Source organism: Dermacentor albipictus, chromosome 3, assembly GCF_038994185.2.
Source record: "Dermacentor albipictus isolate Rhodes 1998 colony chromosome 3, USDA_Dalb.pri_finalv2, whole genome shotgun sequence".
Classification (NCBI taxonomy): domain Eukaryota; kingdom Metazoa; phylum Arthropoda; class Arachnida; order Ixodida; family Ixodidae; genus Dermacentor; species Dermacentor albipictus.
Genome location: NC_091823.1, coordinates 23389375 through 23405761, shown reverse-complemented (window position 1 = coordinate 23405761; position 16387 = coordinate 23389375). Strand labels below are relative to the sequence as shown.

The window sequence follows — 16387 nt, the reverse complement described above, 5'->3', positions numbered from 1 at the left end:
ATAATATAGCACATTATGCCATTATAAATGCTCTTACTGAAGCCGGAATCGGTGGCCGCACTTTTCAGTGGCTGTGCAGTTATTTGACCGACAGGCACTTCTTCGTGATGACCGAGGATGGCGCCACGACTCAACACCAAACGTGCCGTGGAGTACCACAAGGCGGAGTGTTAAGCCCGACGCTTTTCAACCTAGTGCTCGTTGGCCTAGTCCGATCCTTGCCCAACACAGTTCAGGTATCAATATATGCCGACGATATCTGCATTTGGGCGTCTGCTGTAACACGGCTGCAGGTACGAGCACGGCTGCAAAAGGCAGCTACGATAACATCTCTGTACTTGCGAAAACAGAACTTAGAGCTGTCTTCAGAGAAATGCTGCCTTGTTACATTCACTCGGAAGGAAATGAAGCGTTACAGTGTAAAGGTCAATGGGCAAGCAGTAGCAAATGCACGAAAACACCGCTTTTTAGGGGTAATTATTGACCGAGACCTATCATGGAGCCCGCATGTTTCATACCTGAAGAAGAGATTATTGACAATAATACATCTCCTCAAATTTCTCGGCGGAAAGTCATGGGGCACTTCGGTGCGGTCAATGCTGCAGCTGTATAACGCCTTGTTCCTCGGCTTCGCAAGATACAGCCTCCCTGTGATTGGCAACACCTGCAAAACAAACCTGCGTATACTCCAGGGACTACAAGCTCAGGCCCTAAGGACGTGTCTCGGTCTTCCGAGGTGTGCGTCTACAGCGGCAACGATCGTCATAGCTCGAGATCACCCTATATCAACGTACTTGGCAACCGACGCTCTCAGGGCGCATATTCGGCACGTTGCCCGAGTACCTTCTCACCATCTTGACGCTCTACCCACAGAAAGGCCACACACAACTTTCAGTCGTTTAATTGATGCCAATCGCCCCTCATTGCCATCGAACTACATGCCTGCAGCAAGACCATCCTTACCTTTATGGTGCCTGCACAGACCTGACATACGCCTCACCATCCCAGGAATCGTGAAGAAAGCCAACATGTCCTCGTTTGCCCTTAAGCAGGCCACGTTAGAACATTTACATGAGGTGCACAGTGGCCGCGTACACGTTTACGTCGACGGTTCAGTTACATCTGCAAGCGCAGCTGCCGCTGTGCTGATACCAAGAAGATCCGTCAAGATACAGCTAAAGACGTCACATGTATCATCAACGACAGCTGCTGAACTCGTAGCCCTGCGTGCGGCTCTTCATTTTATTAAGGAGGAACCATCCCAGGCATGGTCAATCTTCTGTGATTCCAAGGCAGCCCTACAGAGTGTACTCTCAGCACTGCGCCATGGATCACATGAGCAGCTCGCCGCAGAGATCAGAGAAGTCCACCATCGACTAGTTGACGAAGGACACGATATAATATATCAGTGGTTGCCTAGTCACTGTGGCATACATGGCAATGATCGAGCAGACGCAGCTGCCCGATCTGCCCATGCCGGCGTCAACTGCGTTGCCATTCCTCTTTCGAGAGCCGACGCAGCGAAAAAACTTGCCACACTTGCGCGTGACCTGACATTAGCCCAGTGGAATTCACCCGCTTTCACAAGTGCACGCCTCCATACTCTGGACCCTAATTTACAGCTCCATATTCCGTCCGAGCTTCCACGACGTGACTGCACCCTTTTTATCCGTCTATGGCTTGGAGTAGCATTTTCAAATGCCTACTCTTTCCTTATCGGAATGGCCAACAGCCCACTGTGTGACTTCTGCGGGTGCAACGAAACGATCGAGCATCTTCTTTGTCAGTGCTCTCGTTTTAACCTACAAAGAACTGTCCTCTCAGCCACCTTAGACAAACTGGACAAGCGCCCAATGACAGAAGACAAGATCCTTGGAACCTGGCCTACGCGAACATCAGCGCGATCCGCTATGAAGGCGCTGCTGCGATACTTGAAAGACACGGGACTTTATGACAAATTGTGACAGTACACTGTGTGGCGCAGGACTGTACGGTGACACTGCGTAAGACTAGGAATGCCTTTGCGGGTTGCGTGACAGTGCCCACAGAAATAGTTCGGGTGTACGTGCGTGTGTGTGCTTAGGTTTTTTTTTCCTTTTTTTTATCCTTCTTTCTTTCTCACCTGTTGCATCCCCTTTCCCTTCCCCCAGAACAGGGTAGCCAACCGGAGACAATCTCTGGTTAACCTCCCTGTCTTTCCTTTGCCTTTCTCTCTCTCTCTCTCTTTAGGCCCTGGGTAAATCATTTGAGATGCCACGCTGAACTGCTAATGCTCGCGACAGCTAAGCGACGGGATAGGGAAGTTGTTGCACCTGCATAGAAGGCTGCTGTACGAATTACTGAGCTGGAGGTACGCTCGTAAACGTGGGCGCGCACACATTAAAGGCAGGCCTAGAGAGAGAGAGAGAGAAGGGAAGACGGAAAGGCAGGGAGGTTAACTAGACTGAGTCCAGTTTGCTACCCTACGCGTGGGGAGGGGAATGGGGAGTGAAAGAGAAAGAGAGAGAACTTAAGTGTAGGTTGTCTATAGTCGGGCACTCAAGTCCGTTGCCTTCAGGTAGCGAAAAAGCGCTCTAACTGCTTTTTGGGCCAATGAGCTGTGAGGCCAGGCTCCCAAGATCTTCGCTTCCGTGAATGGCCTGTCATCCAGTCTATTTAATGCACACTGGAGAGTCTCACGTTGATTATCGAAGCGAGAACAGTGGCACAGAAGGTGACTGATGGTCTCTTCACACTTGCACTTAGCGCACATTGGTGAATCCGCCATTCCAATGCGGTAGCTGTAGGAGTTGGTGAAAGCTACTCCTACCCTCAGCCGACACAGCAGTGTTGCGTCACGTCGTGGAAGGTTCGCTGGTAATGTAAGTTTTAGTGATGGGTCGAGACTGTGTAAACGACACTTAGAGTTCTGTGGTGTATGCCAGCAACCTAACGTGATTGCACGAGCAAGACTGCGAAGCTCTCTTGCAGCGTCGACTCTGGATAAAGGAATAAGGACTGTCGGTGAGCCAGCCTGGGCACGTCGGGCAGCGTCATCGGCGAGGTGATTACCAACGATGCCACAGTGTCCCGGCAGCCACTGAAATATGATGTCATGTCCTCGTTCAGATGCGCAATGGCAGGTTTCGTTGATTTGTGACACCAGCTGTTCATAATTACCACGTCGTAAGCTTCGCAAGCTCTGGAGGGCTGCTTTCGAGTCACAAAATATTGCCCATTTGTTGGGCGGTTCTTTTTCAATGTATTCGACAGCAGCGCGAAGAGCGGCCAGTTCAGAACCTGTAGATGTCGTTACGTGAGAAGTTTTGAACTTGATGACGACCGATTGAGATGGTAGAACAACGGCGCCCGTAGAATTTTCGGACACGGAACCATCCGTGTAAACATGAATTCGGTTAGCATATGAAAAATGTAGCAGTTCCAATGTGGTCTGCTTGAGAGCCGCGGTGGTCAGGCTAGCTTTCTTCACTATTCCTGGAACAGCAAGGTACACAGGAGGCTTCTTCAAGCACCACATAGGGGATGGCGTTCTTGTTGCGGGTGAGTGCCTCAAAGACAAAGAGTGCCGGTTAGCCGCAATCGATCTGGAGAACGCTGCCTTGGGTCTTTTCTCAGGCAAGTGAGCGAGATGGTGGTCAGGGACTCTGGATATATGGCGAACATGCGCCCGTAGTGTGTCGATATCTATATAGGTCCTTATTAGGTTGTCTCTCGCGAGGGCAATTGTTGCCACGGTTGAAGCATTTCGAGGTAGCCCCAGACATGTTCGAAGGGCTTGGCCTTGAATGCTCTGTAGGACATGGATGCTAGTTTTGTTAGCATTGGACAGCACTGGTGTGCTGTATCGCAAGTATCCTAGGAAGAGCGTCCTGTATAGTTGAAGCATAGATGCCACGGATGTGCCCCACGTTTTACCGGCAAGAAACCTTAGTATATGGGAGATAGAAGTAAGCCTCTTCTTCAAGTATGAGATGTGGGGGCTCCATGAAAGGTCTCTGTCTATAATAACGCCTAGGAATCGGTGAGTTTTTGCGTACGAAATTGGTTGGTGGTCAATAGAAATGGGGTACCAGGTCATGGGCTTGTGGGTAAAGGCGACTAAGGCGCACTTCTCGGTCGAAATGCTTAGGCCTTGCGCACGCAGGTACGATGATGTTAGAGTCACTGCTTTTTGGAGCCGTGCACGCACCTGGAGACGTGTAACTGCCGAGGCCCATATGCATACGTCGTCAGCATATATTGAGAGGTTTACTGTATGCGGTAGAACGTCGGCAAGGCCAAGGATTGCAAGGTTGAACAAAGTGGGGCTAAGAACCCCACCCTGAGGGACGCCACGATAAGTGTAATGGTCAGTAGTTCGGCCATCTGCACAGTGCACAAAGAAGGATCTTTTGAATAGATAGCTCCGAATCCACCGAAACATGCGTCCACCAATTCCATTATTTTCCAGGGCATCAAGGATGGCTTCATGCGTTACATTGTCGTAGGCGCTTTTCACGTCGAGGAATAGTGCAACCGGTATACGCTTGTGGTGTTTTTCTTGTTGTACAGAGGTGACTAGATCGATGACGTTGTCAATAGAGGAACGGCCTCTTCTAAAACCAGCCATGGCATCGGGGTATACGTTGTGGCGCTCAAGATACCATTCTAGGCGGGTGAGAATCATTCTTTCCATGACCTTCCCAACACAGCTGGACAGCGCAATGGGTCGGTAGGACGCTAGGTCAAGTGGCGACTTTCCAGGCTTCAGGAGTGGTATCAAGCGGCTGGACTTCCACCGCTCAGGAACGACGCCATCAGTCCATGACTGGTTATAACATTCCAGAAGTCTGCTTCGGCCATCTTCACCTAGGTGGCATAAAGCAGCGTAGGTGATGCCGTCTGGTCCTGGCGACGATGAGCGCCTGCATGAGGCCAGAGCAGCGTCCAATTCCTCAAGTGAGAAGGACACATTCAATTCCGGGAAGCGTGTCGCAGGAACCTCACCCAGAATTTCGTCACTGATGGTGACCACACTGCCCGCAGTCTTCACACAGAAGTCTTCGGCTATGTCGACCTGTGAGCGGCCTTGATAGAGGGCTAGGGATGAGAATGGGTGTCGTTGCTGTGGAGACGAGCCAAGGCAAAGGCAGGCCTAATGACAGCCTGTATGATATGGCACAAAACTGTATCTCTACCCTCCCACATAAGCACGCGCCCGTGCGATACGGTCCTCTTGCCCTCGTCGATCATGATCGGCGGCGCTGAGTGCTGGTGGTAAAGATTCGCTTAACGAAAGAGCGCTTTGCATTAGAAACTGGAACAGGAGCCGGCCTACATCCGCAGCTGAGTGTTACGCAGTTAATGATTTTGACAGGAAACTTTATAGGCGACGTGTCCAAACCTTGTGACGTATAGTTCATTGATGTCGTATGTCAATGACGTCATTAATCATTATGTCTGTTTTTTCTTTCATTCTTCATTTTTGCGCGATGCAATATTTTTCCTTTCCCAATTACAATAATGCCCTTCTTCGCCCCCCTCACGTAATGCCCTTCCGGGCCTTGTAAGGTTCTTTGAATCAAGAAAAAAAGAAATAGGTAAATAAATAAATAATGACATTCGTCAGTGTAGGAAACTTGCGAGCGGGCACAACTGAAGCGATTGTGGAGAAGATACATTTTTTTTGTTTTTGTGCTATGGCTCAATCTTTGAAAGATATACTAACATAAATTTTTGTTTTCCTAATTTTTCTTCTCATTCTCTCATCTCGCAGTGCCCCACTGCAGCCGACTCACCACTGTGCAAGCAATCAGAAAAGGCCTCTGAGCCTTACCTGGAATACATTGAACGGATCAGAGGTCAGGTCCATGCTGCCGTTGCTTGGGATCAGAGGGAAGTGTGCGCTGTGTTGGTGGGTTTAGAGCGAAATCGTCTAAGTGAACCAATTCAAGATAGGGAACAGAAATACGTCACTGTGTAATGAAAGTAGCTGGCCTCTTTCTCACGGCCTATACATCGCTGATAAGCTTGTAATGCTCGTCCTGCTTGAGAGGAAAGTGTACATAGCGCATGTGCCACATTCAGGTACCTTTCCTCTTGATTCATCCACTGCTTTCTCCTTTCTGCGAACAAAAATAAAGAAGTTTCAATCGAAACTGTGTCCCCTGTCCAGCTTCGGGCTGTACTAAACAGTCTAAAATGGAAAAGTAACTGGCCCAAACCATCACCCTTCACTCAAGAGACCGCTTCACAGAAGAGCCTGCTTCCGGTGTTATGCGTAGCTTTTATTGTTACTCTCTTACACTTGAGACTATTGAGAGGGTCTTCGTTTAGAGGAGATATCTTGGAAATGTCGAAAGAACTATGGTGCATTAAGCTTATCACACATGTGCATACCGTGGGTATTTGCATGAATCAGTAGCTCTACAAATGATCATTATGATGCACTCTGCTACTCGTTTCTCGAAATTTTGAGAAAATTTGTGATTTCAATGAACTTTCGAAATATTGTCAAATATAACTGATTTGATGAATAGCATCTGTTTTAATGGTGGTTTTAATGGTTTTAATATGCATGTCAATATAAAATATAATGACTGTAGATTTTCTAACACGACTTAAATTTGACATATGACTGACTTTGACGACTGAATTTGACAATATGAGAGTGTTTGTTGAATGATAATTTTTTAGTTTGGCGCTGGAAAGGAGGACATTTTCACAACATTCGCACGTTGGGCACACAATAGACGTAGATGGGTGAGCAGTTTCAAGTACGAAGACAAAATATAGATTCATAACGGCGCAGCACTAGACACGGACAACTATGGTGTCGGGCTGCTAAAGCACGAGGTCGCGGAATTGAATCGTGGCCACTGCGGCCGCCTATCGATGGGGGCCAAATCTGAAAACATCCGTGTATTTAGACTTAGGTGCACGTTAAAGCACCCCACGTGGTCCAAATTCCCGGTGTGCCGTACTACGGCATGTCTCATAATGAGATCATGGTTTTGGCACGTAAAACCCGGTAACTTAATTTTTTTTCAGACAAGGAAAGAAAGTAAGGTAAAAACGACAACATAGCACTGCGTTGCCCGTGTCATGTCCGTGCCTTGTGTAGCGCTGTTACGGACCTCACGATGAACCCTAACCAACCAAAGGTGCTTTTTGCGAAAGCTTGTTGAGTTCGGTTTGCATCCTTATCAGTCCTTGTGGTGTCGCTTACGCCGATGAACCTACGCATGCTCTACAGATTCACAAAACCAGAAACGGGAGTACGTTGTCATTCCACAGCGCTGGCTAGCCCTGTCCGCAACGAAGGTTTATTCTCGGGTTCAGCGTGCCGATTATTTCTGTAGGCTCTGGTATATAGTTTTACACAGTAAAATGGCAAGCAGTTTTGTTTTCGTGTGCTGAATTTAATATTCTCTTCAGGAACATTTTCCTCCTTGTTTAAACCCTCTCGTGCTTTGATTAACGGAGATACAAACGTACGTTGGTTTCTTACGCGGAAGTGCATACGCTCAATATCGTTATTCTTCACAGTGAACTCGCGCTGCTACCTGACAAGAACTTTCTCTGCGGACAACCTTGGCCGCTGTAACATCACCAACGGTGGCGACGAGGAGCTCGGCTGACAGAAAATAATGCTCACATTGTGATCGCGCCGTTAGTAAGTAGGTGAAATTGTAAACCAACTCTAAGTAAAGAGGTAAAAGTAAAGAGGTAAAACTGCAAATCAACTGAACTCACTCATTCACTCACTCACTCACTCACTCACTCACTCACTCACTCACTCACTCACTCACTCACTCACTCACTCACTCACTCACTCACTCACTCACTCACTCACTCACTCACTCACTCACTCACTCACTCACTCGCTCACTCGCTCGCTCGCTCACTCGCTCACTCGCTCACTCACTCACTCGCTCACTCGCTCGCTCACTCACTCACTCACTCACTCACTCACTCACTCACTCACTCACTCACTCACTCACTCACTCACTCACTCACTCACTCACTCACTCACTCACTCACTCACTCGTTCGCTCTCTGTTGGTGACAACTCGCAGATACCCTCTGCGAACAAACATCATGTGTGGTGGTGATAAATGTAAGCCTTCCCAAACATGACACTGACAAACTTAGATCTTCGAGAAGTTTAATACCCTCGTCATCACGGGGAATGAATGGCTGAATGAGGCATTTATTATGCTTCCATGTTAAGTTACGTGAAGGGAATGAGAAAATTTACATGACGATCTCGTTCGTGCTGCACTTGATTGGCACAGAAGTACCGCAATGAATCTTCAATGCAAACCGCCTTTATAACGCAGATACCCCCCCCCCCCCCCACACACACACACTATCTTCTAATCCATTGAGCACGCATGTTCATTACCGAGGATTTTGTTCCTCTGTGCGACAAAGTTACTTTCTTCGTTCTTTGGATCGTCGAGAAAAATGGCGGCAATTACGTCACTTCGCGACCCAGAACGTACACAAAATCCTGCTTATCCAAACTGCGCACATTGCCCGGACCCTGCTTGCGCTGCGAACAACTTCGACGGCACAGCGCGAGGAAACTGACGCGAAAGGTTCTGTTCATGAAGCAGTATGTGATGGGATTGCAGCAGGAGGAGGCGTACGCCAGCAGCTGCAGGAAGCAGATGCCCCGATAGCCGAGCCCGTAGTACACGGCTTCCGGCTGGAACAGCGACACCGTGTTGAGCACGTACAGCGGCGTCCAGCAGACGAAGAACTCGACCACCACCACGAATAGCATCCGTATGATGCGCTGCTTGGTGGCCAGCGACCGGTCCGGGTCTCGCGGGTGCCATCGTATGGTGGCGCCCCGATGCAGTCGCAGCGACGTGCCCGGCTCGCGCTGAGACGGGTGCACGGCCGCGAACGGCGAGCCTGCGCAAGCCGCGGTGTTCAGTGCTGGTCTTCTGTCGCACGCATTAGCTTGTGGGACATTTGTTGTTGCAATTGTACACAGACGCAATAAAGCGGCCAACTGGCGCCATAGTGCTATAGAACACCATTTATAGAACGACTGTCTATGCGAGATTTAGTTTCGTGGGAATTGATTCGGTCAGATCCCGTGCCTCCAGCGGATGAACCCAGTTGTAGCAATATCTACCTGCTTGCCATTTTTCAAGAACATTACTTGTATTTGCTCATTGCTTATCGTTCTTCTCACTTTTTGCAGAAGAAAGCTTATGGCCCAATTCTCTTTTACACAAGCAAAGTAAGGACAGTCAGAAATTAAAGGCGTAAGCAAAAAATATATTCAGCTGGAATGTCACTATGTTTTCAGTTTTTATGAAATTTGACTGCATTGAGGGTGTTTAGGTGCATGGTACATAAGATTAGTGGTCGGTGCATTTTTGTACAAACAAACAACATAAATGCGGTATCAGGCATCATACAGCTTGCAGATTTACTTGATCCTACACGGGCGAACGGCAGAAACTACCAACGAATTAATTAATGTACTTCAAAATTTCTTTATTTATCTTTTTTTGCAAAAAACAGCGATCGTGCAGGTGCAAGCGACGAGCCTATGAAAGACCTATGAAAGACTCTGTTTCCCACTCGCCAGAAATCCCAAATCAATGACTTGTAGCAAGTCACAGCACGGTAATTATCCACGCTGAAGGAAGCAACAGCTCTGACATTGTGGAAACAAGAAACGAACAATATAACGAATCAAAGCAGACTTGTGTGGTCTTGCAGAATCACAACATAATTTCTAGGGAAGAACTTTCTTTCGAGAAGTTGTAATAAGAGCCTGTTATTTGTAATGTAATCCCATACGAGGGTTAATCCAGAAATAAGGTTCCCATCAATTTTAGAAATGAACAACATTGTTTATACTCATAGAAATTTGCATATTTGAAAAGATGGAGCTTTGTCCTATTTTTCTACATAATTGCCATCTTTTTCTACGTATGTTTGTAGACCGTGCTGCAATTACTGCATCCCATTGTCGTAGAACTCCACCGCCAACCCGTTGAGGAAGTGTTTGACCTCTTCTTTGACTTCATCGTCACTCCGGAAGCGTTGGCCACTCAAATGTTCCTTTAACTTGGGGAACAAGTGATAATCACTAGGCACGAGGTCTGGATTGTACGGTGGGTGGGGCATGACAGTCCACCCAAGGTTTGTCAAAAGTTCTTGGGTTCGACGGGAGACATGAGGTTGGGCGTTGTCGTGAAGCAACGTCACACCGGCTGCCAGTCGTCCTCGCCGGAGGTTCTGGATACCTCGCCTGAGTTTTCTTAGTGTTGCACAATAACTGTCTGAGTTGATCGTTGTCCCAAGTTCCATGGAATTGATCAGCAGTATCCCCTTACGATTCCGACAAACACTGGCCATAACTTTGCCAGCAGAAGCAGTTTGAAATTCTTTGCGACTGGTGAGTCTGGGCGACGCCACTGTTTCAATTTTTGTTTCGTTTCGGGAGTGAAACGAAACACCCACGTTTCTTCTCCAGTAACAATGGAGTCGGATAATCCCTCCTTATCTTCTTGACACTTTTGAAGAAACTGGCGAGCACAATCAAGGCGTTTCTCCTTGTGGTCTCATGTCAATAGCCGCGGTACCCATCGAGCCCAACAGTTGTGATAAGCCAATTTTTCGGTCAAAGCTCTTTCCACTGTACCGTAAAAGCTCCCAGGAACCTGAGAAACAAGTTCACGGATGGTGATCTTCCTGTTTTGACGCGCTTCGCGTTGGACAATCTCAATAACCGCCTCCGAAACTGACGGTCTTCCACTCCGTTCCTCATCGTGGACATCCTCCCGACCAGCACTAAACTCCCTGCACCACTCTCGGACGTGTTGAGTGGACATACACTTGTCGCCATACACCTCTGTCAACTGACGATAAATATCCATGAGTGGAGTCCCTTTGGCATGCAAAAAGCGAATTGCGGAACGAATCTCTCACTTGGCGAGATCAACAATGGAAACCTACATATTGGACGCCTGCTGAGCCAAGAATGAGCGGCGCAGTGAACTGTGGCCGGGGGGAATCGAAAGTGGGATAACAGCCGCACGCAGCAGTCTTGAAGGATTTCACCTCGCACCTTCGTGTGTGGCTGGAGCTCTTCGGGAACCTTATTTGTGGATCAACCCTACCTGAAAATGTTGCCTGTGCATGATTGTTCCTCTTGAAACATTACCCGCATATTAACATTGCCCGTATTAAGCATTAAGCATATTAAGGTAAGCAATTTCCACACAAAATTTACTACGCCAGAACATTGGCCATAGTGACCCCACCCCCCTCCCCCCCATTCCCCATCTCTTTAATTTTTTACTAAATTTGATCGCTATTGCGTTCACAGTTATCTCAGTGCAACGACACAAATAAATAAATAATACTTCCACAGCGCCGGATCACTTGCATACGTAATTTACTACAAAGGCCGTAAGCAGCCCAGGGACTTCGAACCTTGCATACACATTACCCATAACGTGCCTCTTCTTATCGCGAAATAAAAACAAGGTGCCTTGTTTAGTTCATTGAAAACACCGGAGAAACCAACTACAATCTTCGTATAACTCAAAAAAAGAGTTAAAAGAAAGAAGAAACGGTTCAGCGTTTATGTGCAACCCTTACAATTGTGCAATGAATGAGTGTGCCAATAAATGCACTTACCATAAGCCTGCTTTCCATGAAATATCAATGTGATGTAATCTACAGGTATGTCACGACATTGGGAAAGATATCTGATGTAGCCGTGTGATACTTTCGGAGTAATTTTTTTTTACAAAAAGGTCTATTTCACCCACAAGCAGTTGACGTCGCAATGGCACAGCCTTCCGCCCATGCTTGCTAAATTTGATCTTGATGGAATTTGTAGTTCTGGCCTGGCTTGAGGCTAAATTTTGCGCCCCTCGTTAGACCGCTCATAACGCTTCAGAGCGCTTGCATAGGTAATTATTTCCGAGGTCCCAATTAGCCCACTCAGTTTCAATTTTGACTCACAGCAACCATTGCGTGGCTTTTACTCGCAACATACATAAAGAAGCTGTCTAGTGTATTTCACTGAGGACACTAGGCGAACGTCATGCCATGCATAGAACAGCCGAAAAGAACGACGACTCAATAAATATTTGCAACGCTCCACTTAGGCCGTGAAGGTGAAAATGTCGGGACACATTGAAGTTAGTATTCTCCGGACTTCTAAAAAATGTAGGCTTCGTGTAACAGACAGTTCTCTCAGCGTAGCTGAAAACGGCAGCCCGATACGTTCGAGCACTTCCAAAAGGAACTATTTAGAAATGTATTTGATGCCCATGCGTTAAACTTCCTATAAAAATTTGCGATAGAGTTCCCTCCAGTTTCTTTGAACTTAATTTTGTCGGCATTTATTGTTAGGCACCGACAGTTGGAAAACATTGTCGCGGCTTGTAAAACACACCTATAACGCTCCGGAGCCCTCGCATGCGTAATTTATTGCAAAAACTGTAATTAATCCAAACACTTTGAACCGTGTGTGTACGCATTACTCATAACCTCGCTCGTAATTTCGTCAAAGATAAATAAGTTAGCTTGCATATTTCATCGAGGAATACCAGAGAATACTTTCCAAAACATTCGTAGCTACTGTTACATAAATCGCTAATCCGTCCTGTTCTCGACTACGTATCTCTTGTTTGGAACCATTATAAGCAGTGTGAGATCAACAGTCCAGAAGGAATTCAGAAAAAGCTGTAAGATTTATATGTCACCTTACGATCATGATTTTCACCCTCTTCTCCACTTCTTTCTTTGAATTTACCTTCGCTCTATTCACGTCACCGCACAGCATCGTTACATTTCTCGCACAGCATCGTTAATTCTTCCGTTAGACTTTCTGAAGACAACTATACTAACCTCGCATCAGAGCCATCAACCAAACGACATCACAACTTGAACTTGATGTTCTGTGCGTTGTACGCACTAATATATTGTGTTGTATTGTATTGTATATATTGTATTGTATTGTGATATATGTTGTACGCACTAATATATTTGAATTCAGTTTTTTCCCTCACTCCATAGAAGACTGGAATTCCTTATCTGGGTCTATTCGCTCACGCTCATCCCGAAGTTTTGTATGTGCCATCCAAGATGAATGATCCTAGCACATAACCCTCACCGTTAAATGGTATTTTCCTGTGTATAATTTCCCTCTGTTAATCTACTCCTGCAATAGCGCCTTATGCGCTGCAGTATGTACAAATAAATAAATAAATAAATAAATAAATAAATAAATAAATAAATAAATAAATAAAACGAACTACACCCTCGTATCACACACACAAATACCGAAATAAATAAGGTTTCATGGTTACATCCAATGCTTCTGTTCAAGCCAGAAACATGGAATTTTCGCTACACCAGTCTATTTAACATTCCCATAATTTTGACTAATATTGAAGTTCGTGTCATGTGCTGTTATTTCCTGGCCCTGTGAAACATCGCGAATGACGGTAGCGTGACACTCTGCAATGCTTCAATAAATAACTTTCTACAAAAGCTATAAATGATCTACACAGGTTAAACAGTTGTAGTTCATCATGTTTCATACTTCAATGAAATGTAAACACAGTTCTTCGCATAGTTAACCGAGGAGACAAAGGAAAGGAGATAAATTCCATGTACAATGCATAAAATTTGGGTGTAGACAAGTGTTCAGTAATGGAGTCACCCATAGAATAGTTTTTTTTAAAGGAATTTTCTGCCGTCTTTGGCCCTTCCAGGAAAGCAAGTACTTTCTTGAAGCGTTTCATATGACGCCTCTAAACGGGTCGAAAACAATTTTAGCAATTTCCATTTAATCCCTAAATGGCACACCCACTCAAGTTTGCCTGCAGGTTGCCCGTATCATTCGCAATATTTTATCTAAATATAAGCTTCGTGAGGTGCGTAGTTTTTTTTTCAGGAAATCATGAAAATTGACACGCAATATTTTCAAACGTTTATTATATAGTCGCATCAAATCCTGTGGATTTACATGCCAAAACCACAATATGATTATGAGGCACGCCGTAGTGGGGGACTCCGGATTAAGTTTTACCACCTGCAGGGTTCTTTAACGTGCACTCAACGCACTCAATGCACCATGCACGTTTCACCCCCATCGAAATGGCGCCAACGTGGCCAGGATTCGATCACGCACCTTCGGGCTTAGCAGCGTTACACCGAAGCCACTACGCCACCGTATAGTCGCATGAATAGCTTCGCTATAAAATAATGGAATAGCTGAACTAGTAAGCCTTGGCACGCGAAGGACCACTCGAATTCAGGCTTGAAACATTACCCGGATGAGCCTCCGCTCAGAATGCATATCTAGGCAAGTCTAGAGAAATTCGTTCTTCGCATAATGCTCGCGTGTGCAGCCGTATACTGACGGATCGTTGCCTCTGGTGTCAAAGAGCTGTATACGCACCGTTTTTGAGCGGCGAGCCAGTGGTCGCTGTGGTCTGCTGCTGCTGCATGGCCGAGTGCAGGGTGACCGCGATGCGCGCGTACGTGGCCACCATGACGACGAGCGGCAGCACCAGCAGCAGCACGTCCAGGAAGAGCGTGAACAGTCTTTCGTACAGGGCGTCTCCCCAGTCCTCTCGACATTTCATCTTGGCTGCACAAAGGAGGTCGAACAGCAATGAACGACACGGAACTTATGGTGCGCAGTGATGACCGCGAGATGCCGGGCACTCTTTTTATCAGCATGCGCATGAAATTCGGGGCATTTTACTTGAAGATTGCTAACTCACAGCAGTAAATTGTGAATGCCAATCTTTGTTTACGTGGCAAAATTATGGCCGACGAAAAGTGCGCGTCATTTGGCTCAGGAGAAACATCTAGCCTACAGCGGAATAGGCAGAGGAAGGACGCAAGAGTTAAATGGATGCATCCGTTGTTTCGGTAACATAGCAGTTACTATGTATTATTATATATTTAGCGAAAATAGCGCATAAAGATTTTATTTCGCACCACTATGACTGCTTAACTTCATGTACTGTCTCGTTGCATTTGCTGCAATCGCCCTCGGCGTCGCCTTCGATCGTGGCCGAGGGCGTACTTCTCGAAAGTACTTCTGTACCTCTGTTTAGTACTTCTCTAAAGCCGTGACGTCATCCTCAGAATAAACGTTCTCTTCCAGCTTCTGAAATAATATTACAGATACTATCCTCTCTTCAACAAGGTGGCTACAAGCTCGGGGTCGAGATGATAATAATTAAAAAAAATCGCCCATTCGCTTTTTGTGCAAGTTACGTGTGCACACTTCATGGTAGTGAATTGTGAAATCTCTGTTTATATTTGATTCAGTTCACTTGTGTACGAGGCGCAAGCCTGAAATAGCCCAATAACTACCATTGTTTCGCTTTGTGAAGACTTCGATCAGAGTTCAAGAAGACGTCCATTGCTGTAATGTCAGCTCCCTGAACTGCGGACTGACAATACAGGAGTGCTTCGTAGCTAAAGAAAACTTCTGATGCACCTGTTGGTCAAAAACGTCTATTTGATAGTTGTGTGCAACCCACTCAATTAAAAGCAGAATCTTATGGAAAACAAAAGAAGTGAACAGCACACTTCAGCGATTCTGTCGTCTCTGAACTCATTTACATAGACAGCGCACTCAATCAGAGTGAACGCCGCGACATTGTATGCATGCTTGCTTGTTCCACAAATTGTGCTAACCTGCTATGGGACAGTGATCAAGAAGCCAGCCGTTACATTGACTGGTAAGGGTGGAGGACGGGGAGATGCCTGGTGTGCGATGAGTAGCGGTACGCGGAGACAGTTTCCAGTGCCGTTTAAGGCAAAAGTTGTAGACTTCCCCGAAAATAACGGCAACGTGGCCGCTCGGCGCACATTGGACGTTCCAGCAAAAAAGAAAGCGTGCGATATTCGCAGCAACATTTAGGAAAACTGTTGACAGGCAGCCTACGCAAAATGTATTTTCGTGGGAGCCTGTGGATCCCACGAGTGGATCCGCAGCCATTAAAAGAACAGGGTATTTTTTTTTTTGCGCATTCCCGGCGATAGCTGCGACAGACAATAGGGGCGGCGGACAAGACCGCCAACCGAAACTGCTAATGGAATGAGCGAATAACAGCTTACGCTGTCAAAAATTTCCCGACGACACAGTCACCGGTAGCGAGCCCACCCAAAGTCCGCAAGTTGCGGACTTTGGGTGGGCTCGCTACCGGTGACTGCACGGTTTTCCCGTGCTGCGGGAAACCGTGCTGCGGAAAACCGTGCTGCGGAGACTGCACGGTTTTCCCGAAAAGACCTTTTACGAAGGCGGCATGTTAATAGTTTTCCTATATGTTGCTGCGAATATCGAAGAAGAAGAAGAAGAAGGAACTTTAATAAAGAATAGTCCGGCAGTTCT

At 46.6% G+C, this 16387-nt stretch overlaps 1 protein-coding gene and 1 long non-coding RNA gene across 8 annotated transcripts in view; one reads left to right on the top strand and one right to left on the bottom strand.

Moving 5' to 3' along the window:
• Nucleotides 1-6098, top strand: part of LOC135903894 (uncharacterized) — a 224876-nt gene extending 218778 nt beyond the window's left edge. The window contains exon 3 of the long non-coding RNA XR_010564948.1: nt 5756-6098. This is a non-coding gene — a long non-coding RNA (uncharacterized lncRNA). The remainder of the gene's footprint in view (nt 1-5755) is intronic.
• A 2022-nt stretch (nt 6099-8120) lies between these two features.
• Nucleotides 8121-16387, bottom strand: part of LOC135903925 (gastrin/cholecystokinin type B receptor-like) — a 253501-nt gene continuing 245234 nt past the window's right edge. For all 7 annotated transcript variants that reach the window (XM_065434397.2, XM_070535222.1, XM_065434400.2 and 4 more), the window contains 2 exons: nt 14435-14626; nt 8121-8904 (listed from right to left, as the gene is read on the bottom strand). In XM_065434397.2, the coding sequence (XP_065290469.1) occupies nt 8459-8904; nt 14435-14626 (638 nt within the window). In that variant the 3' untranslated portion in view covers nt 8121-8458. The remainder of the gene's footprint in view (nt 8905-14434; nt 14627-16387) is intronic.